Consider the following 24,537-nt stretch of genomic DNA (forward strand, 5'->3'; position numbering starts at 1 on the left):
CACCAGTGTTCATGCCACTCAAACAGCCCCTGTATTGTAATGGTCATAGAGGGTTATCATTGTACTGCTTTGATATAAAGGCCCCAAATATTTAGATGTGCCCCTAGAAGATATACTCAGGGCTGAGAGAAGAGGAGCAATGCTAGGCAGTGTGGCAGAGCTCCCCTATCGTATCCAGAGAAGATGCTTCCCATAAACACTTGAATCTGGAAGATTTTACCACTTTGAGCTTGTCTTTCTGTTTATAATTTCACTTCATAGTGATGAGAGGGGTCAACTTCTCCATCCAGATATACTCTGACTTTTAGGTTCTCCTTTGTTCTCTCTGTCATTTTTTTTTCTTAATCTATAAAGTAAAGAGATTCAGCTTGTTCTCTATTATTCCATAGGCTGAGACAGGACCAATGGGTAGAATGTAGAGAAAGGCAGATTTGGGCCCAATATGAAAATTTCATATGGTATATAGTGAACAGAGGGTTTGCCTCAGCCAAGAGGACCTGGGTTCGAATCTCCCCTCCAACACACAGTGGTTATGTGACCCTAGACAATCACTCAAAACCCCTCAGTTTCCTAAGCAAGTCTTTTTTTTTTTTTTAAAGCAATCAGGGTTAAGTAACTTGCTCAAGGTTACACGGCCAGTTATTTCTGGGTGTGGTGCTAAGTATCTGAGCCTGGATTTGATCCCCAGGTCATCCTGACACTGGGGCCAGTGCTCTTACTTGCTGAGCCACCTGGCTGCCCCTAAGCAATTGGGGTTAAGTAACTTGCTCAAGGTTACACGGCCAGGTGTTTCTGGGTGGGTGCTAAGTGTCTGAGCCCAGATTCGATCCCCCGGCCATCCCAACACTGGAGCCGGTGCACTTACTCACTGTGCTACCTGGCCACCCCCCTGAGCAAGTCTCTAAGAGTATATATTATAATCTGTTATTATAGCTATATGGTATAAATTGCAAAGCAGGTGTTAATCTGCACAGGTAGAAGAAGATTCCACATGAGGAGCCCCTTAAAACACATCTGAAAAAAAACAAAAAAACAGGCTGAACAGGAGCTTCCAATTAGAGTTGTCCAGAAATCCAATGGACTAGGAACTCTTGAGGTGCTAATGAGTCCTCCATCATGGAAGTATCTAAGCAGAGTCTGGATTAACCACTTCTCAGAGACATAAAAAGGAGTCTTGCTAGGGCAGAAAGTTGAACTGGATCTCTAAGATCTCCTCCAGCTTGGTCATTCTATTTTTCTAAAGGTCAAAAATTTTAATTTCCCTTTAATATTCCTTGCCCCCCCGCCTCCCACCCCGCACATAATGAACTTGATAAAGATGTCTCCAAGGATCCGTGTGTAGCTTAGTGGGAAATCTTAGAGAGTCTATTTATTCAATACAGAAGGAGAAATTCCAGGAAGGATCCCAAAGCGGGGTCATAGAAGAGGAATGCAAAGGACTCCCCTGATGGAGTGTCCAAGAAGTGCTTGAAGATCTGTGATTCCTTACTGATCATAATTTCTCTGTTCGTGACTGAAGAAGTCTTCTCTAGGCTTTTCCCTGTGGTATAAAAAGGTTGAAGGGTATTATGGGATATATAGAGCTACTTCTCCCCCCATTCCATTCAACCTTTAGGCCTTTCCTCTCTTCTTCATGTCCCTGGCCCAACAGTCAGATACATGGAAGAGAGCATACTCATGTGCCATATTTGGGTTGCTAGAATTCTATGATTCATCCAAAGCTTCTGAGAAAATAAGAAATTTACCCAATGTTTACTAAGCCTGATACCCATTGGAAATTGGGGTACAAATGCAGAAATGCAAATAATGACTCAGGACTTTAAGGCAAGGCAAGAAATTCTTGCTTAAGCAGAGAAAAATGACTGGGAATAGAAGGCTGAGCAGAAATATGGATATGAATTTTCTCCATGTTACTCCTCTTGCTAAAGACCAAAGTCCAGCTTTTAGTCAAAGTATAGTCAAAGTATCCCTATGTCATTGTCTTCCCTTAACAAGGAACTGTGTAGTACCATGAAAGACTGCTAGAATTAGAGCCAGAGGAGCTGGGTTTAAAGCCCAGATCTCACTTACTACCTGTGTGACCTTGGGCAAGTCTCTTACATCCTCTGGACCTCACTTAGTTCACCTATAAAATAAAGAGGTCGCATCAGAGCCCTTCCAGATCAAAATCTATGATCCTGTAATTGTTAGAAATAGGGCTAAGAACTGAACCTCCAATTTCATTGTCAGATAACTCTCAAGTGAGGAGATTCCCTCTACCAATACAGGTCAACCCCTTCTCTGTAACTTAGAGTAGGAGAAAATTGCTTAGAAAACTGAGAACCTGACTTATGGCAAGAAGCAACTTGCCCAGGGTCTGCCCATATTTTGTTAACAGAAACAAAACCAAAAAATTCCCCATTAGAAACTATCCTTCTCAGAGCCAGAGAGACAGTGGGAGAGAGAGGTGCTCAGGCAAGGAGAGAAAGAGGTTTAAAAAAGAAAGGGTGCTCCAAGGAATAGGATTAGAATGATACAGTAAAAATTCATGGAAGATGGAGAAAATGGAGTTTCCTCATTGTGAATTGTATGTGCAGTATCAGAAGTCTGGTTCAAAAATTAAAATAAACATATCCCTGAAGTCCTTTGCTGATGATGTATTTTTTTTAAGCAATTGAGGCTAAGTAACTTGCTCAAGGTTACACAGCCAGTTATTTTGTGTGGGTGTTAAAGTATCTGAGGCCAGAACCGATCCCAGGTCTCCCGACTCCTGGGGCCAACACTCTTACTCACTGCACCACCTGGCCGCCCCTGTTGATGATGTATTTATCCAACTCTCACCCCTCTCCTGAATCTAGTCTTATGTCACTCTTGTAACAAGTCCTAGAATATTCTCCCTCCATAAATCCACATCCTGATATCTCTGGCTTCTTTCAAGACTCAAATTAAATCCCACTTAATGCAAGATGTCTTTCCCACCCACCATCTCAAACCCCTACTAGAGCCTTCCCTCTGCGACCACCTTTCATTTAGTCAATATAGATTTTTGGTACATGTTAAAAAAAAAAAAGGAAAAGAAACTACCCTTCTCTATGACTCACCTGGATTAAAGGAAGGGGGAGGGAACTATTCAAAATTAAAGGTGGCATAAAAACATAAGATTGTTATTGTTCAGTCATGGCTGACTCTTTGTGACACCATTTGGAGTTTTCTTGGCAAAGATACTTGAATGGTTTGACATTTCCTTCTTCAGCTCATTTTACAAATGAAGAAACTGATTCAAACCAGGTAAAGTGACTTGCCCAAGGTCACACAGCTGATAAATGTCTGAGGCCAAATTTGAACTCACAGAAATGAGCTTTCCTAACTCTAGGTTCAGCACTCTATCCAGTGTGTCAGTCACCTAGCTGCCCTTGATAACAGAAGATATCAATATTCAAAGACAATGAAGAAGGAGGAGGAGGAGGAGGAGGAGAACGAGAAGGAGAAGAAGAAGAAGAAGAAGAAGAAGAAGAAGAAGAAGAAGAAGAAGAAGAAGAAGAAGAAGAAGAAGAAGAAGAAGAAGAAGAAGAAGAAGAAGCTACCTTTCTCAGTGTCAAAGTAAATATTTTTCAAAGAGGAACTACTTTGTCAGGGCACCTAGGTGGCACAGTGAATAGAACACTGGCCCTGGAGTCAGGAGGACCTGAGTTCAAATCCAGCCTCGGACACTTGACACACTTACTAGCCATGTGACCTTGGGCAAGTCACTTAACTGCAATTGCCCTGCCCTCTCCCCTCCAAAAAGAAAAAAAAATAAAAGAGGAACTACTTTGTCATTCGTATGCTAAGGAATGTCCAACTAAGTCCTGCTGTGTTGGTAACTATAGAACTATCAGGTTAAGTCAGTCAGGATCCCCAATAGGAACACTGGATTATTAGAGATCCTTGTGTAACTGATTCTCCACTATTTCAAATATGAAGTTGAGGCTGTGTTCTGAAACCAGGACAAACTCACCTCAATGTTTTCCTGGGAACAAGCATCTGTAGAAATAAAAGCAAGTGCATAAGAGTTAAAAGATAGACTTGGGAAGCAACTTCCAAACTAGGAGTTTGGTCATTGGTCACACACTTCCCATAGTCCCACTTCTGTGAGACTAGAATGTAACAAAACCAGGTGCTTCTTCTATCACACCACAAAAGAGACAAAACCCTCCAGGTACCTCCACATCAAGATCAAGCTTCCTCTGGATCTAACCCAGTGAATGATATAAGAAAGAGTTTGTCTAGAGATGTTCTCCAAGCCAGCAGCAACTTGTCTAGTTTTCCCACAATGGCTTCTCCCCGGAGGAAGAAGGACCAGTGTCAGCCCTGAGAATATATGCCTCTAGGGTTAACTTCCAAGAGGTGGGGGAAAGAGATGTGGTACCATAAGGGATGATGGGAAGGGACATGTAATGTTAAAGCCATCTGAGACAATACTGTTGCACTCTCCAAAATAAATAGCCTTTCTATCTTCCAACAGAGCCAACAGCCTCCTGCCTGGGTTATACAAAAGTGACCCATGGCAGGTACTTAATAAAGAGTTTTGGCTGATTGATTATTTGACAAAAGAAGAATGAATTATTGGCTCTGGAAGGCAGAAGATAGAAGATAGAATGCTGGACCCAGAGAAGGAGCTCTGAACCTTTGTTGTGTCTTGAACACCTTTGGCAGTCTGATGAAGCCTATGTAGCCCTTCTCCGTTTTTAAATGCATAAAACAGAATATAGATGATTACAAAGGAAACATATCATATTGAAATATAGTAATCAAAATAAGTTTAAAATGAGTTTACAGACATAACTTGACCCTGAGTCAGAAAGACCTAGGTTCAAATCTCACCTCTGACAGTAGAGGTGTGACCATGGACAAGTCATTTAAATTGCATGAGCCTCAGTTTCCTGACCTGAAAGTGGGGGTGATAATAATTGTAGTACCTACCACACTGGGGAGTCATGTGATTAATTTGGAATAATGTATGCAAAGTATTTCACAAACTTTAAAGTACCATTTAAATGTCAGTGATTATTATTACAGGAAGAACTATCCAAAAGTGCAATCTGTCTGCCCTGCAAGGTCCAGAGTTAACTGTCCCTGAGGATGCACAAGCAGAGTCTAAATGCTCACTTGCCAGGGGCATTGTAGAAGTAATTCCTGTAGAAGGAATTCTAAGACTGGACTAGATGACCTCTGAGGTCCTTTCTAACACAAATTCTATGGTTCTAAAGGGAAGAATTGTCTCAGGCCAGGACTCTGCACAAAATAACCTCAGTGAGTAGATCTCTAAAGTGGCCTATCTCAAAGTGTGGTCCACAGATCCAAAATCTTTTCAGCAAGTCCCTGAGACCTTTCATGGGGGTGTACAAGGTCAAAACTATTTTCATAATAGTACTAAGACATCAATTGCCTATTAAAATGCTTCTTCTTTTTCCAACTATATGTCTAGGTGAGGCCAGATTTTCTTTATAGACTTAAAACAACATAATGGAACAGAACAGAGTGAAGACAGAAGCAGATACGAGAATCCAGCTGTCTTCTATTAAGTCAGCCATTAGAGAGATTTGCAAAAATATATTTTTAAAATGCTTCCTTTCTCACTAATTTTTTTGTTTTAGAAAATATAGTTAGCTTCCATAAAAATAAGCTATTTATGTTAACATAATGGGTTCATTATTGTTTTAAATAAATTCATAAATTTTTGAAAATTTTATCTGATTTAATTTCTTATATAATAAATGTCAATAGATATAACTCAGATAAATCAAAACTCCTCAGTAATTTTTACAATTGTAAAGGTATTCCAAGACCAAAAAGTTTCAGAGCCACTGCTCTAAAGAAAGCTGTAGAACTTAGTGAGGCAGCTTGGAAAATCTCTTCATTCTGTGCTCCCATGTTGAGCTGCACCCAGGGTAGTGATGGTGTCTACCCTACCTTAGTTGTTTCACTGAGTAAGAGCCTACCCCGTCCCCAATCTATACATGTGCCATGGGATGGGCAAGTTTCTTTATCAACTTCAAGGAAGGAAATGGTGATAGAAACATCTTCCAAAGCTACCTGACTTGGAGAGCAGGGACATCATGTCATCCTCAAGTCCCACAATAGGATAGAAATCCTGGAATGCTCTCAGAGCCTTGGCACTCACATCCTTGGTCCGACCTGTGGGCAGAGAAAGGGTGAACATAAAAGGATTTAGAGGATCATTGACTTAGAAAAAGAAGGGACCTATGAAGACTTCTAACCTAATACTCTCATTTTGCACATGAGAAACTGAGACCCAGAGAAATCAAGTGACTTGTCCAAGGTCACACAGACAGTAAGTTGCAGAGCTAGGATTTGAACAAAAGTCCTTTGATTCCAAATCCAGCACTCTTTTCACTATAACACATAAAGGGACCAGGGCTACCAGAGTGGGGAAAAAAGAGACAGGAAGATGAAGTTCCCTGATAGAAGTTGGATCCAGGACTTCAAAAGTCCAAGCAAGGATTTCTTCAGAACCTTCAGGGATGAGTCTTCTTCTGCTCCCTCCCTCCAAGTTAAGATCAGACTCCTGGAATCCCCCAATCTCAACACCATATGCCTTCAGCTCCTTTCCAGGCTGGGGAAGGACAATCATGGAAGATTCTCCCAGGGAATAACCCCTACCCATTTCCCCTGAAGAAGTATAGCTTTCCTGTCCCCTCCCCCCATGCCCACCCCAAAACTTGATGCTCACATACTGAATAGCTGCACCATGGTGCTGAGTACCCCATCCAGCTCCTTGTAGATGTACAGGATGCAGTAGGATTTGTAATCAGTCTCAGCCACACGCACATCCAGATAGCCATTAGCTAGAAAAGAAGAACCGGATGAGATATGGGACCAATCTAGAAACCTAAAAACAAGTCCTAGCTTGTCTTTGTTCAGGACCCTAAGAAATGCCTTTATAATGATAGTAAGTAGCAAAGAACTAGAAACAAAGTAGCTCCCCTAAATTGGAGAATGTCTAAACAAGCTGTAGCACACAAATGTTATGGAATATTACCATATTCTAAGAAACAATAACTGTGATGAACACAGAGAAGCATAGGAAGACTTGTAGGAACTGATGCAAAGTGAAGTAAACAGGGAGGGACAAGAAAACAGCATATATATATATATATATATATATATATATATATATATATATATATAATGACAACAATATAAATGGGAAGAACAATGGCAAAACTGAATGCTGAGAAACCATAATAACCAAGTCTGGGCCCAAAAAAGAAATATGAGAAAGTACCTTCCCTTGATTCTTTGCAGAGATGGGAAAATATAATAGCTAATAATAATAATTTTTAACATTTATATTGCCCTTACTCTGTGCCCGGCACTGTGCTAAGTGCTTTACAATTATTATTTCATTTGATCCTCACAACAACCCTGAGAGGTAGATGTTATTATTATCCCCACTTTGCAGATGGGGAAACTAAAGGCAGCAAAAATTAAATGACTTGCACAAATTCACAAGTCTGAGACCAGATGTGAACTCAGGTCTTCCTAACTTCAAGTCTTCTTAGACTTGTCCACATATACACTCCTGCTCTCAAGGATCATAAAGTTAGAGGATACCTGAGAAATCATCCAATTCAACTCCTCTCATTTTGCAGATGAAGAAACTGAAGCCCAGGGAGATTTGAGTGACTCGCTCAAAATCATGTGTCAGAGCCAAGATTTGAACCCAGGCTTCTAACTTCAGTGTCCTCTTTGGTTCTTCCCTCTTCCTTTCTGTTCCCTCCATAGCCAAATAGTTGCCAAGTCCTGTGAAACCTACTCCCACTATATCCCTCACATCCATTCCCTCCAATTATCTAATTATTAGTTCAGATTTTTATCCCTCTTTGCCTAGACAACTATTACAGCCTCCTAAAGGGTCTTCCTCCTTCCATTCTTCTATTCGTCCTTTTTACTAGCCTCTTTATCTAATTTATCCTTCACACTACTATGCACACAATCTCCTTAATGAAACACCCTAATCCTGTTACTTTTGTGCTCAAAAAACTTTAGTGGGTCCCCATTGCCTTTCAAATAAAGCATAAGTTACTCATCCTGTTATTCAGTCCTCCCCAACCCCCAGAATCCAACTCAATTTATCTTATACTACTCCCCCTTCACTGTATTCCACATCCTAGCCAGAGGAGCACACTATTCATCCCCTCTTTTTTACCCTGCCCCTCAACCTTCTCTATTCTTTTTTCACTCTCTCCCCTATCGTTCTACCACTTGTATGACTTTAGACTAATTACTTAACCTTTAGGGGACCTCAGTTTCCTCATATGTAAAATGAGGTAGGTTACACTAGATAACTCTTGAGGTCCCTTCAAACTCCAAATCAATGAACTATGAATTATGCCTCAAATATACTCCCTTTCTCCCCTTTTCTAGCCTGTTGAAATCCCTCCTTTCCTTTAAGGCCTAATTCATGTATTTGATACTCCATGAAGTCTTCTCTGATCCCCCTACCCACCAAGCCAAAGTGATCTCTCCCTCCTTAAATTTCTTCTTAGCACATGATCAGGAAAGACCTCTTCCCAATCTTTCCCTATTCTTTGTAGCATAACTATTTATGTACAAATATTTTGCTCTCATCTCCCATCCCTCCAGCCTAGTTAGTTTGTAATGTGCTTAAGGGCAAGGACTGAGTCATACATATCTTTGTAACTCAAGTGCATTGTCTTGTATATGGTAGGTGCTTAATAAATGCTTGCTGAATTGATTTAAAAGCTAGGTTAGAACCAGATTATAGATGGTCTAGAATGTCAGACTAAGGAGTTCAAATTTTACTCAGTAAAAATTAGGACTCACTAAAAGTTTCTGAGCAACCAAATAACATGGTCACAAAAATATACTGTTTAAACTCTGTCACTGCCACTTATTGTCCATATGACCTTTGGCAAGTCACAAACTTTTTTAATCTACAATTTCTTTATCTGAAAAATGAGGAGGTTGCACTAGATTACTTGGCAGGCCCTTCCAATTCTGTATCTATAAGCCTATGCTTTAGGAAGATTAAACAAGCAAGGAAGTGAAGCTTAAAGGACTAGAGGTGAGAATGCCAGTTAGGAAATTACTGCAAAAATCCGAACTAGAATCAGTGAAAACCAAAGAGAGGGCACTGACAGTGGGAATGGAAAAGAAAGGATGGAGGAAGAAATATTGCAGAGATATAATTTACAGTACTTGGTAAATCACTGAATGTGGAAAAGGCCAAGGAAAGGATAACTGAGAAATGGCAGCAAGTTAGTTGATTCTGGGGAGGTTTCCTTTTTTTGAACTTTCCGTTTCTCTGACAGGACCTTCTATGAGACAGAATAAAGGAAGAACATCTGGATGGTGGAAGGAAGGAGGGGATCAGAGAAGGTGCAGGTAGACATTGGTGTTTGCTAGTTTTGCTGCAATGGAAAAACAAGGGCATCCATCTCTTGATCAAGTGAAGGAAGGTGGGGAGGGAAGCAGCTGGTACCCTTCAGATGCAATCCAACCTACCAGGTACTTTGAAGTGACCTTCTGACCCTATCTTGATATACTCTGCATCCATTGTCTTACAGCCATCAGCCCTAGGGGATCAAGAGAATAGAAATAACAGAGTTTAAAAATCCTTAGCAGCCTTCAGAAGGGGAGTTTTCCTCAGGGCTGACAAAGTCCCTTGAGAAAAGTGATTGGCCATCTACCAACCAGGGCAACAGTATACATCTTTCCCCTCATCTTATCATCATTGTACTTAGTCCTTTGTCTCTGTGCCAGCCCCAGTCAACTGAGCCACCAAAGGACCTGACCTCCCTGTCCAATCACCCCTTGCATCTCTACAGGGGGTTACGTGTGTTCTATGGAAAGAAGGGCAGAAATCCTGCCTGTCACCACCCACCCCTAGGAGAGAATATTCTACTAGGCTGAAGTCTACAGCTAATTTCATCAGAAAAAAAAATCACTTAGTTGCAATAGTCACATTCTATATACTTCTTTAAGGATTTTCTTTCCCACCCTCATGTACAACCTTTGCACTGATCCCTGCCAGGTCTGACCCCCTAGACCTGTGTTCCATCTTCCTGCAGAACAGACTCCTTTGGGTCATGCCCAGCTCCACTGATTTCCCCAACCCCTTCCTGTTCTTCTATGAATCTCATCCCAGGACTTTTGCTCAACCACTTCCCCTGCTTCCCTACTGGAAAATTGGTTTCACTCCTGGAACCACTCTGAGCTTTGCTAGGCTAGCCAATTCTAAGTCTCCACGGCACTTTCTGGACATCTCCAGTCATGCTCCTGAGACTGAACACCCTACCTCCTTTCTACTTCTCCTTTATGTGTTATCTTCTCCAATAAGCACAAAGCAGAGTCAGAGACTCTGACAGAAACAAAGTCAGAGACTGTCTCCCTTGCTATTATTTGTATCTCCAGCATTTAACATAGTGCCTGGCACATAGTAAATGATTAATATGTGCTTTATCTATCCATCCATCCATCTATCTTTCTAATAGCCCAGGGCAAAGGAAAGAGTGAAGGAAGAGGGATGAGGATCCCCAGATGAGGAAATAAATCATGCTTACCAAGGTAAGGCCATGTGGACATTGAGGTTGCCATCCTCTGTGGCATTTACTAATCTTGTTGATACCAATATATTTTCCTTCTTGCCGAGAAAGACTTTGCAATCTGACACCATGGAAACGACATACCACAAGCCTGAAAACTGGGGAAAACAGTTCATGGGCAAGACATTCCACTTGTCCTTCCTTCTGTCCTCTATCTATTCAGGGAAGCCAGGTGGATAGAGATCAGAGAAACTGAATGACTTGCATGGACAAGTCACACAGCAAGTCACAACTCCAGTGTTTCTGTCTCCTGTGTTTGAGTTTATGATGGACCAGAAGGAAAGGAGAGGTTCAATGGTAGCTTCCAAAAACAGCCTTGGGCCCCCTTGCCTCATGTATAAGGCTATTTTGGGCACACCCAGCCAATCATACTGATTGAAAGCACGGGGAAAAAAGAGAGAAAGCTTATGGAGAAGAGGCAGTTGAGTGGCAATGGCCCATAGGCAGTCTAACCATGAGACAGTCTCACCCAGATAGGAGCCATCTGACTTCCATTCTTGCAGAGGCTGATTGTAAAAATGGGCTCTGAAAGAAAGGCACTGGGGGCGGCCAGGTGGCTCAGCGAGTAAGAGCACTGGCTCCAGTGTCAGGATGACCTGGAGATAGAATCCCGGGCTTAGATACTCAGCAACACACCCAGAAATAACTGGCCATGTAACCTTGAGCAAGTTACTTAACCCCGATTGCTTAAAAAAAAAATTTTTAAAAAAGAAAGGCACTGCAATGATAGGACACTATGAGGGAGCTGACCCAAGGGTGTTTGTGACTGTAAGGTAAGACTTTGGGACAATGGTTACCATAAGAAGGAAGTGCCTCCATGTCAGCACCTTGGCACAAAGTCCCATTCACCCCACTCTAGAAAGATATTTTAAATTACTAAGAATAGCTGAGACCTGCCGAGAAACTCCTCAGCATCTCCTGTCAAGGACTTTAAAAGTTCAGTGTCATAGCTAAGAGTAGGTAAAGAGGAATAAGACTACCAGGGGACAGTCTGTAGGAAACACTGAATGGACAGGTGAAGAGATGGATCAGAAAAATTCAATCTGGGACTTTAAAGAATTACACTTGAATAAATTTGAATAAATGACAGGTCATATATCCTACTCTATCACCACCAAGTTGAGGGCACAAGCACTCTCAGGCGCAAAAATTACTAGTAACACCTCACAGCAATAACTCTGATGATGACGACCAAGGTGACCAAGTGAATTTGAACCCTGGACCACTGTTTTGCTGCTCAGACCGGAACTGGGAATGATAAATCATTGGGAATTTCAGTAGGTACTTCACAGGGAGGTGATCAGGAAAATATCTGAGCTTAGGGAAAACTAGAAGGAGAAAGTATTTTACTGAGTGAGCATTTAATCCTCTGAAAGGATTGAGCTCTCAATGGACACTGAATACCCCTCCTACACCACCATCCCCAGCAAAAAAACAGAAAAGTATAACAATTACCTGTTTGGCATCAAAGTCTGGTTGTACCAGGACATCAGCCTGTACCAGGGATACACAGATCAATCCCAGGAGGAAACTTAGCAGGATGGCCTTCATTTTCCTTGATTTATGCTCTTTCCACTTTAGAAACCAATAATGTCTGAAAGGGGTGGATGGTCCCAAAACTTATACCCCAGGAGTGACCACCACATATCCAGTTAGCCTAGTTTTGTTCAGTGGAGCTGATTGTGTAAGATCTGAGCTAATAACATCCTGTCTATTTAAAGCATTAACTTCCTGAGTTTGATAGACCTGTCTCTGTTCATTGTATCATACAATTGAACAAGTGTTTTCTAATCTTGTTTTTCATCATTTTTTTTTACCAATTTTTGATGAGGGCTTTAGACCTAAGATGTGCTTGCCTTTTCATTAAATATGGAGAAGTATGGCCAAGGTCTGTCCTGGAAATCAGTGGTTGGAGTCCCTTGAGTCTCATTCCTGAGAAGCCTAATCAAGCATTTTTCTTTCACTCTTTGAAACTTATTGGGGGGGGTCAATGTTCTAAAAATCCTTTGGTTTTCTGTTGGAAGGTGTTGGTAATTCAGTTGGCTTTGGGATCCTAGTGTATCTTCTAGATGTTTGGGATTAGCTAACATGCCTCATCTTCTCTTCCCTTGGATGTGGTAGACCCAGGATCAGATCCCATTGCAACTTTTTGAATGGTGTTGGACAATTCCAAAGAAAGTGTTCCTAAGTTTAGGGAGACATTTGCAGGGGATATGACTGAAAATATATCCTAAAGGACTGTTGGTTTTAGAGGAATAAAATCATTTTTCTTTTATGATTCTCCTCTAACCCAGAGCTGCACCAAGGTAACTATTATCTCTTTCTGTCTTTCACATATGTCCTACTCTATTATCCATACACAATCCCACAGAGTTCTTCATGCACTTTTCAATACTGCCCTTCAAACATTTTCTACCTAGGCTTTTATTGGGATAGAGAAATCTCTGATCAGGAAACCATCAATCAATGCAGATCAGCATTTTTTTCTGCAATTTATAGTCCTAGAGAATGACTTAGGACACTGAGAAGTTAAGTGACTTGGCCAGATTCATACACCCAGAATATATCAGAGGCGAAATATGAACCCATGTTTTCCCGACTTCCAAACCAGCTTTCTACCCACTCTTCCACCGTGCATCTTCCTATCCAACTCTGTCTTTCCAACACTATCCATATCTGCCCTTTATATAGTCACAAAGAGAGAGTCACCAACTCATAGATGTGACTCCTGTCTAAGTTAACCACCCCCTCGGCAAAGGTGCCAAGGGGAAAAGAGAAGGTAATTCATTCTCCTGCCTTAAAAGTAGTTCATTTCCTGAGCTGCTGCATGGGATTACACAGCTCACTTATCACTGTTTATGTAATTGAGTAGACTCCAGGGAAGTGTACAGTTGACCAGTTGCGATAAGCACCAAGCAAATGCCCAGAAAAGCAGGTGGGAAAAGTCTCCAGAACAGCCAAAAACTGAGCCTTGAAGCAAAGAAGCCTAGGGATGCCACCTGGCCTTAGTGAGATCACATCCAAAAAAATTCCTGAGCAAGGCAGAGTGCAGTGTGCAAAACTCTGAGTTTAAGAGGGAGTATATTTGGCTCCTCAGACTCCAGAGAAAAGGTTTTTCCAGCCTACAATCCAGCCATTGTAACATCTGGAGTTCCTGCCCCTGGTCAGCTGTTTTCAGCCTTAAAGCACATGAAAAGAAAAGGCATGATTTAAAAGGATGACAGGAAGATCTGAGTTCAAATAGTACCTCTAATCCTGAGTAAGACACCTAACCTCTTTATGCCTCAGTTTCTTCACCTGTGAAATGAAGGTGAATAGCTAGTTGGCATAGTGGATAGAGTGCGTGGCCTGGAGTCAGAAAGACATCTTCCTGAGTTCAAATCTAGCCTCAGTTAGCAGTTTGACCCTGGGCAAGTCACTTAACCCTGTTTGCCTCAGTTTCCTCATCTGTAAAATGAGCTGGAGAAGGAAATGTCAAACCACTCCAGTATCTTTGCCAAGAAAATCCTAAATGGGGTCAAGAAGAGCCAGACACGACTGAAACAACTCAACAACAGCAATGAGGAAATTGAACTTGGTGGCCTCTAGCATCTCTTCCAGCTCTAAATTTATGACCCTTTGATCCCAAGATGTTGCATTTCTACTAATGGATTTGTTAAGAGAGAACCCTGTCCTCTCCATGAGAAAATCAATACAAGAAATAAAAAGGAGCAGGGTTCTAGCAAAGGTCTGTCACCAAAGCTGCACCAGAAACATTTCCCTCCACCTGCCCAGGAATGGACAGATAAGCTTGGAAGTGATACAATACTAGGCATGGCCACGAGGTGGCAGTACAAACACCACCTAAGCTTGGAATCTGGGAAAAGTGTACTTGGTGCTTTCAAACCAAATGAACTCTTGAGACAGGGTTTTTTCCCCTCTGTCTCTGCTGGGGCTCCCAAGAGCAAAGATTCTGGCTTGTAATGCAGAAGACCTAAGGTTTCTCTGGGTTTGCAACACTCTTTTGGAGAATGCTCAGAGCACTAAACAAAGGGATTGGACCAAATGACTTCTTACACCCCATCACACACACACATACACACACACACACACACACACACACACACACACACAATCTTCTCATTTCATGATACTCTGATTCCAGACTGTCTGTCTACCTCACAGTATTTCTGGGATTGAAAGACTTCTCTTCACCTCTGTGGACTGAGCAGAAAGAGGTAGAAGACATAGAAAGGGGAGACCAGAGCAAGACATTTTGTTCAGTCGTTTCTGACTCTTTATGACCCCATTTGGGGTTTTCTTGGCAAAGATGCTGGAGTGATTTGTCATTGCCTTCTCCAGTTCATTTTACAGATGAGGAAACTGAGTCAATCAGTGTTAAGTGACTTGCCCAGGGTCACACAACGAGTATGTGTTTGAGGCCAGATTTGAAGTCAGGAGGTTGAGTCTTCCTGGCTCATTGCCCAGCATTCTTTCCACTGTACCACCTAGCTGACCCAGAGCAAGACATATCCTCCTCTACAGGGGAGAAAGATTGGACTAGAAAATCTCTGACATTCCTTCCAACTCCAGGATCCAGGAACCTATAATCAGGTCAGAGCAGGATCCAAGATCCAGAAGATGGCAGGAAAGAACCAGAAAAAGGGGGAGAGGGACAACAGATGCCCACACGCAGAGAGACCTGTTTGCAGAGATTATTCCATCAATACTTCTCTTTGTCCAGACTACTGACTTAAATTTGTCACAACTCTGCAAACTCTAAGCAACCAAAGGGTAGAAATGATAACTGACCAAGAAAGCAGGGATAAAAGCAACACTTCTGTTGACTCTCCCATCACCTCTCCAGCTTCTAAATGGGCAAAAGGCTGAAAGGAAATGGGGACCCCAGTGTGAAACTGAGCATTGAATCAGACAGTGAAGTGCCCAACTCTAGATGGATGCTTAGGGTAGTAAGTGACCTGAGAGAAAAGAATGGAGAGTTGTAACTGATTATCTCAGGAGATTCCTGAGACACTGGTACCAGTGGCAGAAGTTCCAGTACATTGATAGGTATGGTTGACCTATCTATGAAGTGGTGGAGAGAAAAGAGGAAGGTTCCCAACTATGAGTCAATGGCCTCTGCTCCCTAATCATCTGCAGACCCCATTCTGTCATTCAATCCAACAAAAATGTAGTAGATCCAGGGGTGTGCTACAGTCAACTCGTACCAGTTCCAGAAAGTCAGTTGTTACATTTTGAGTGTAAGCATTTAAACCTTGACAAATGCTACAAACCAGGCTTCAATTTGTTTTGTTGATTGACTAGATTTAAGAAAGTGCTGGAGAAAATGTTAATAATGCAAATTAAACTTAAAAGTGTCTTGGGTGCACTTTTTTCCCTCTGGAGAGTTGTTTGTTAAAGCATTTACTAGCACACCCCTGATATCAATTCCTCCCATGTGCAAGATGTGAAGTAGTGGATTGAGAATGGACATGAGATTCAGGAAGATCTGAGTTCAAATCCTACCTCTGACACATAGCCAAGCCCCTTAATCTCTTAGTGCCCCCAGGCAATTCTCAAACACTGGAATTCTGAACCCTGCCCCCAAGGAGTCTATGAATATGATGGTGGAAAATAAAACACCCACATCTTTATTTTCCCTCACCTCTAGCTGAAATTTAGCATTCCCCTTCAGTTATTTAAAAACATTATTCTGAGAAGAGGTCCATAGGTTTCACCAAATTGCCAAAGGTGGCTATGACACACATAAAAGTGAAGAACCCCAGTTCTTTAAGACTAGAAATTGCAGGTCATTTACTGGTATGTGTTAATAGAGGGAGTCTTCTTCATCATGTTCCCTTCACGACTGAAATCAGAAGACTGAACAAAAACCATGCGCAAAACCCTGTTCCAGGCCCTTTACATTCTACTGGAGGGATGTGGCATGTACACCAACAAATAAACAAATGAATAAGTAGATAAACTTATTAATATGCATATGAACAAGTGAATTAATACAGGAATGAATGAATAGATTAGATAGATAAATACATGAATGAATGAACAAGTAAATAAATGGAGGAATAAATAAATGTAGACTATAAATTAATGTCCCTTTGTGCATATGGACTTTTTATCTGCCAAAAGGGGACAAAAAAAGGACATTCCTGTGAGAAAAGCACCAAGAGAGTTCAGAAAACCTGAGAAAAAACTGCTGCCAGATCAACATACTGAGAGGACCTGATTGAAAGCAGCTCAAAGGCACAAGTACTAACTGACTTCTGGCTAAAGAATCCACATTTCTTCCCATCTTTAACTGTGCCCCTGTCCCTGCTTGGCCTTAACTCTCTGCCCAGGCCCTATAGAGGTCAGAATCTATCCAATGACTAGGAATATCAGTTGGTCTAAGAATTTCCAATCAAGCAATAGTAGGACAGGAGCCAAAGTCAGTCAGTAAATAAGATTCATCAAGTTTAATTCATTTAATTGATAAAAATAGCTAACATTTATATAACACTTACTAGGTACCAGGCACTGTGCTAAGTGCGAGACCAAAGCAAGTTGAAGTCAAACATTGCTGACATATAGTTTCAGAACCTGAACTGGAATTTGATACTACCAACTAGAGAAGATTTATTTCCACCCTGCCAAACCATAGCTCTGTATCCCCAAAGCTGCACAGAACTGGCAGGGACCAAGGACTAGAAGAGAATGAAAACAACTCCATCCTAAACTTTCAAAGTAGATGGAAGGAGACTTTGGCACCAATGTCAGAATGCTAACTGGCACAATGAATAAAACACCCTCTAACAAACATAGATCCAAGTTCTTACCAGTAAATAAATTTTGCATGTGCATCTCCAATATTTGCTTATTTATCAATTCTATATGTATATCTGTATATATGTATATGCCTGTGTATTTATATGCATAAATATATACGTGTGGGGATGCAGATGTAGATGTAGGTATAGCTATAGGTGTAGATATAGATATTGTTGTGGCCAGAATACTAGTGGAACTGGGGAGGCTTGAGTTAGCCCTTAGATTCCCACAGCACCAGCTTGGGAGCCAATAAGCACAGAGGGGACCTGAAGCAGTTTGTGGCAACTTTGTCCCAAGGTGGGTGGTGGCTTTTGGACCTTTGGTCACATAAATAAAAACAGCTGTAGGAGTTTAGTGGAGGGCTCCTAAGACCTCAGGGAACTTCCTTGCCAACTGCTTTTTTTCTTTTTCCTGACAACTTCCACCTGTTTTTGCCTTCTGGACTGTTTTGTTGTTGTGTTGTTGTTTACTCCATTGGAATTATTTTTTTACTGGGAGAGAGAAGTAATCAGATATGTTTTTATTAAAGGGATTGTTTATCTGAACCTTCAGGTTCTGTGATCCATTGTACCAAATATGCAACCACAACAGAATTATTAGTATTACTATGCTTATAAATGTATAATTGTAAAACTTACCATACCACTAGTGCTTAATGTACATTATAAAACTTAGGAAAGCCAGAATGGTACAGCCCAGAGAGCACTGACCTGGAAGTCAAGGAGGCCTAGAGTTAAGTCCTCTCTCTTTGACACCCACTAGCCATGTGGCCCTAGAGAAGTCACTGGACCTCTCAATGATCTAATAATCCAGTAGTGTCAAACTTAAATGGAAATGGATCCCTATGACTGAGGCATGTTGATTTAGAAAACCACAAATTAACATTGAGGAGCAACTAGGTGGCACTACAGTGCACAGAGTGCTGGCCCTGGAGTCAGCTCATCTTCATGAGCTCAAATCTGGCCACAGAAGCTTACTAGCTGTGTGACCCTGGCCAAGTCACTTAACCCTTTGCCTCAGTTTCCTCATCTGTAAAATGAGCTGGAGAGGGAAATGGCAAATCACCCTAGTGTCTTTGCCAAGAAAACTCCAAAATGAAGAGTTGGACATGACTGAAACAACTAAAAACAACAACAAAATGTTGAATTGAATTTTTATTTATTTTTTAAAACCATTTCCAATTACATTTTAATCTGATTCGCACTTCCAGAGAGGTTTGCAGGTCAGTTGCATAGGGAATTTGACACCTCCATTCTAGGCAACTCTCTAAGAGTTTATGTTGCAGAGAAGAAGCTAATAGTCATTGATGGAGGGAATTTCTTCACCTGCAGTTTCCCCATACCAATAACAAATAGAGCTAACATTTATATAACACTCACTATGTGCCAGGCACTATGGTGAGTACAAATATTATCTCATTTGATCCTCACAAAAAACCCTGAGAGGTAGTTGCTAATATTAGCCTTACTTTACAAATGGCAGAACTAAGGCAGAGGCCAAGTGACTTGTCCAGGGTCACATATCTAGAAAGTGTCTAGGGGATGTATTTAAGTTGGGTCTTACTGACTCCAGTCCCAGTGCTCTATACACTGTTACCTAGCTGCCTAATGAAATCACAGATCCAGTTTCTATCATTATAAAACTTAGACAAATACTAGAAATTTTAAGATGAGATAAAAGTGAAATAATAATTGTCCTAGAGTAAATAAGGAGCCACTGGAGTTTATGGAGTAGGGAGATGTTATGGATGGACCTGGGTTTTAGGAAAAATCACTTTGGCAGCTTTGTGGAGAATATATTAGCTGGGTGAGAGACTTAAGGCAAGGAGACCAATTAGAAGTCTATTACAATAGTCAGGTGAAGGTGATAAGGCCTTGAACTATGGTAAAGATTGTCTGAGTAGAGAAGAGACTGATATAAGAGAAATTATGGAGGGAAAAATGACAAATTTGGCAACTCACTGAATATGTGGGGTGAGAGAAAATGAGAAGCAGTTTGGTGAAGTAGAAAATGCACTGGACTTGAGATAAAGAAGATCTGGGGGAGCTGTGAGCTCTTCCACCCTCGTGCACTTGCCTCCCCCTGCCTCCAGGTGCAGCACCACCTCCTCCCTTCTCTTAAGGGTTTAAACTTGCCACTTCAAAGTTCGCCATGGATATTACTGCTCTCATTGTTGACAATGGCTCTGGAATGTGCAAAGCTGGCTTTGCAGGAGACGATGCCCGTCGGGCTGTCTTCCCTTCCATAGTTGGGCACCCCAGACATCAGGGTGTGATGGTGGGTATGGGCCAGAAAGACAGCTATGTGGGGGATGAGGCCCAGAGCAAGAGAGGTATTCTGACCCTGAAGTACCCCATTGAACATGGTATTGTCACCAACTGGGATGACATGGAGAAGATCTGGCATAATACTTTCTACAATGAGCTCCATGTGGCCCCTGAAGAGCACCCTGTGCTGCTCACAGAAGCCCCCCTGAACCCCAAAACCAACAGAGAAAAGATGACTCAGATTATGTTTGAGACCTTCAATACCCCAGCCATGTACGTTGCCATAGGCTGTGCTGTCCCTGTATGCCTCTGGTCGTACCACTGGTATTGTGATGGACTCCGGTGATGGTGTGACCCACACTGTGCCCATCTATGAAGGTTATGCCCTTCCCCACACCATCCTCCGTCTGGATCTGGCTGGCCGTGATCTGACGGACTACCTCATGAAGATCCTGACTGAGAGAGGGTACAGTTTCACCACCACAGCTGAGAGAGAAATAGTGCGTGATACCAAGGAGAAACTGTGTTATGTCACCCTAGACTTTGAGCAGGAGATGGCCACTGCTGCACCCAGCTCTTCTCTGGAAAAGAACTATGAGCTCCCTGATGGTCAGGTTATCACCATTGGCAATGAGAGGTTCCGATGCCCAGAAGCTCTCTTCCAACCATCTTTCTTAGGTATGGAATCCTGTGGAATCCACGAAACTACCTTCAACTCAATCATGAAGTGTGATGTTGACATCCTTAAGCATTTGTATGCCAACGCCGTGTTGTCAGGTGGTACCACCATGTACCCAGGCATTGCTGACAGGATGCAGAAGGAGATTACATCCCTAGCTCCCAGCACAGTGAAAATCAAGATCATTGCCCCGCCTGAGAGCAAATACTCTGTCTGGATTGGAGGCTCCATCCTGGCATGGCGTCTCTCTCCACCTTCCAGCAGATGTGGATCAGCAAGCAGGAATATGATGAATCTGGGCCCTCCATTGTCTACCGCAAATGCTTCTAAATGGACTGTGTTGTTTTTTCATTTTTTTTTGTCAAAGGGTGTGACATGATGACATGATAATTGCCCAAAAAAAGAGATGAGATTGGCATGGCTTTATTTGTTTTTGTGGTTTTTTGGTTTTTTTGTTTTTTTTTTTTTTTTTGGTGCTTGACTCAGTATTTAAAAACTGGAACGGTGAAGGTGATGAGCAGTCTAGGTATGTTGGAGGCAAACATCCCCAAAGTTCTCCAGGGCATCTTCAGGACTCTGATTGTACATTTGGTTTTTTTTTTAATAGTCATTCCAAATACTGTCTAATGCATTGTGACAGTTACAGGCCTCTGTGAAGGCTGTCAAGGAGCGATGTAACAGATCCCGAGGGGGAGGGGGAGGAGGGAGGTACTAGTATGGTTTTAAGTGTAAATTATGTAATCCTTAAAAAAACTTTTTGTATCTTCTGCCTTAATACTTGTTCCTTTTTTTTTAATTGTCAGCCATATGGAATGGCTCCCTAAATTCCCTGCCTGCCCCCAACATAGATGTGAATGAGGACTTTTCTAGTCTCCCTTCGAGTTTTGAGATTGGTGCCAGTACTTGGGGGAGGGGAGGAGCTTTACCTGTACACTGACTTAAGACCAGTTCAAATAAAAATGCACATGTTAAAGAAAAAAAAAAGAAGAAGAAGAAGACCTGGGGGTTCAAACCCCACCTCAGAAATTTCACTGGTTAAGCCAGCCACTTAGCTTCCCTATGCCTCAGTTTCCTCTTCTGTTAAAATGAGGAGAATTAGACTCAATGGCCTCCACCTTTCCTTCCAGGTCTAAATCTATGATCCTATGAGTCAAAGAGAGTGTGAAGGATGAGAATCTGAATGACTAGAAGGATGCTGATAAACTCAACAGAAATAAGGAAGTTCAAAACAGGGAATGGTTTGGAGGAAAAGATAATGAGTTCTGCTTTAGGTATGTTGAGTTTGCGATGCCTAAGAGACATCCAGTTCAACCTATGCAATGGTTAGTGTATGATATAGGAACAAAGTTCTGGAGAGAGATTAGGACAGATATAGAAAGCTGTAAATCGTTAATTAAACTCATGGAACTGATAATGTCACCAAGATAGCGTCTACAATGAGAAGAAAAAAGGAGCCAGGACAGAGCCATGCTAAGGGGCATCCATAGCTAAGGGGCATGGTACTGCGAGTGATACAGCAAAGAAAACTGAGAAGGCAGGGTCAGACAGACAGATAGGAGAAAGAGTAGAAAGTAACGCCATGAAGAGAGTGAATACACAGTAAGGGACGATGGAAACAGTGTCAAATGCTACAAAGGGGTCAAAAAGGAAGAAGACTGAGAAATTAAGAGTTGGCAACTAAGAGACCACATGTAACTTTGAAAAGAGCAATTTCAGTTTAATGATGAATCAAGGAAGAGAAGGTTGAGAACCTGGGACACTAGAAGAATGTTAGTTCCCTACACAGAAAAAAGGAAGTTCAGAAGGGGGTGGACAAGGTGCGGGCACAATGGGTGGGAGGGGTAGAAATTATCCTGTGCTACTGCTAGGATTACCTGGATCTGGTTATTTTATATAATCCCCTTTAGGGATGGACACCTCTGTATATCCACTGAAGTTACAGTCACTGAAAGCAAGTGACATGCTAACACTGAAAATTTAACAATCAGCTCAGGAGCTGACTCCTGCACATCGCTCTGGCAGGGTCACAGCTTTGGAGACTACTGTTCTAAGAGACCAGAAACAGAGAACCAGCCATAGCAGGCCAGCCCTGGGGTAAACAGGCAAGTTTAAGAACCAGTACACTAGTCCTTTAGATAACCTAGATTAAAGACCTCGACTTTGTGAGTCAACCAAAGTGGTTGACATTCATTCACATCTGCTACTTCAGCATCTCCATTTTAATGGATGTCACCTACCACTAACCCCTCAACCTATAATTAAGGACCTGAAATTGGAAAATGGGAAGGGACCTCGGTCACAGGAATTCTGAGTCTCTCCGACTCCAGAGTAAGTTTCCAATGTACAGAAATAAAAAGCCCAATACTTCTGAATATATAAACTACTGGGTTAAGTATCTGAAGAGAGAAGGAAAGAGAGGACACCAGGTCAAGGAGACATTCTCATTCTAAACTCACATGCCATCCTAATCAAGTACAATCTTAGATATGGCCACCAGGTGGCAGCACTAACATGTTGGATAAAAAACAGGTTGTCCAAAGCTGTGAACAAATGGCCTAAGGAGAGAAAGAAGGCAGGAAAGGATGGGACTATAGGGGACAAGAGCTATCCTTTCAGGTTGTACCAACTGCTTAATCTCTGCCAACCTTTCAGGTTGGGGAAAAAAGTACAGCGCCTGTTGCAACAGCACAATCTCAGAGAGCACTGAATAGGAAACAGAGGAAGGGGAACTATAACCAGACAGAAAAGAAGAGAGGAAAGAACAGAGCACAAGAAACAGAAAGGGGAAAACAGAGGTACATCAGTCCAGAGAAGGATCTGATCAGGATAGTACCTTTGGAGTTGAACTGATTTGTCTCTAACTGAGCTGGGTGTGGGGACCATAAAAGGCCACTAGAGTTTACTGAGATGAGAGAGAATCATTTTGAGGGGTATGTAGAAGATGTATTAGAGAGAGGAGAGACTTGAGACCGAAGAGGATGCCTAAAAATACAAGTAGGATTATTAAAATTAACATGGTTTGGTAGAATTGCTTTTGTAACATATTCTGCTAACAATACCCAGTATTTGTGAATGTTGAGTTCTGTTGCTGTAGAACCAAGAAATCCTTGATATTTTTCCATCCAAAGAGATGTCCCTTTCCTAGTTCTAAGCTACTGACTGTGAAAGTACATGCATGGCATGTGTATACACACACACACACCCTCAGTATTTTGAACAAGTACAGGGTATATTGAATAAGAACAGCATCATGCTTACATGAACTTATGCAAAGTGAAGTTAGCAGAACCAGTAGAACCTTGTACATGGTAACAGGAACATTGTGTGACGATTAACTATGATAGACTTAGCTTTTCAGAGCAATACAATGATCTAAGACAGTTTCAAAAGACTCAGGTTGGAAAATGCTATCCACATCCAGAGAAAGAACTCTGGAGTCTGGATGAGATCGAAGCACAGTGTTTTCACTTTTTTTGGATTTTGGTTTTTCTTTCTCATGGTTTTTCCTTTTTGTTCTGATTCTTCTTTCACAACATGACTAATGTGGAAATATGTTTAACATGCCCAATATTTGTGACTATCACCATAAATGTTAGGCTCTGTTGCTGTAGGACCAGGAAATCCCTGATATGTTTACATCCAAAGAGATGTCCCCTTTGTTTCCTAGTTCTAAGCTATTGGCCACATATATATATGATCTACAGATTGCTTGCTGTCCTAGGTAGAGGGGAGGGGAAAGAGGAAGAAAAATCTAGAACTCCAAATCTTATAAAAATGAATGTTGAAAATTATCTTTACATGTAATTGGAAAAAATAAAATACTATTAAGTGAAGGAGGAAAAAAGAGTAGGTGTCATGTCCCCCATGTAGACTCTGAAAGCTCCTTTGAGAGACTAGTCAGGTCACCTCAGTCATTAGAAGCAGTTCCCAGTAATGGCCAAGACTGAATAGTTGCTCAAGAACATGACTGTAGCTTCCTAGATTAGCCTTGTTCTGGGGTTTTCTATTCTACTTGTACTTCCCCTGTTCTCTGATTTAATTCAAGGCCCTTCCTCATTGCAGATTGCTTGGACCAGATTGCCCCTTTCCCTTAGAGGCATTTCATGGTTCCCAAGGGCAGCTGTGAAACATTTCTCTCTCTCTCTCTCTCTCTCTCTCTCTCTCTCTCTCTCTCTCT

The 24,537-nt window shown here is 41.7% G+C and overlaps 1 protein-coding gene and 1 pseudogene across 1 annotated transcript; one reads left to right on the top strand and one right to left on the bottom strand.

Moving 5' to 3' along the window:
- Positions 1–1,360: 1,360 nt before the first annotated feature.
- On the bottom strand, positions 1,361–12,238 carry LCN15 (lipocalin 15). The gene is made up of 7 exons (XM_069108367.1): positions 12,066–12,238; positions 10,569–10,708; positions 9,511–9,581; positions 6,717–6,827; positions 6,055–6,156; positions 3,977–4,002; positions 1,361–1,540 (listed from the first exon to the last, which is right to left on the bottom strand). The coding sequence occupies exons 1-7, from the start codon at positions 12,159–12,161 to the stop codon at positions 1,529–1,531; spliced, it is 558 nt and encodes a 185-aa protein (XP_068964468.1). The 5' UTR covers positions 12,162–12,238; the 3' UTR covers positions 1,361–1,528.
- A 7,220-nt stretch (positions 12,239–19,458) lies between these two features.
- LOC138177280 (actin, cytoplasmic 1 pseudogene) lies at positions 19,459–20,721 on the top strand (annotated as a pseudogene).
- Positions 20,722–24,537: the final 3,816 nt, after the last annotated feature.

The sequence above is a fragment of the Petaurus breviceps genome, unplaced genomic scaffold, assembly GCF_028583685.1.
Source record: "Petaurus breviceps papuanus isolate PSGF00001 unplaced genomic scaffold, PetGlider_PUasm1.0 90383, whole genome shotgun sequence".
NCBI lineage: Eukaryota > Metazoa > Chordata > Mammalia > Diprotodontia > Petauridae > Petaurus > Petaurus breviceps.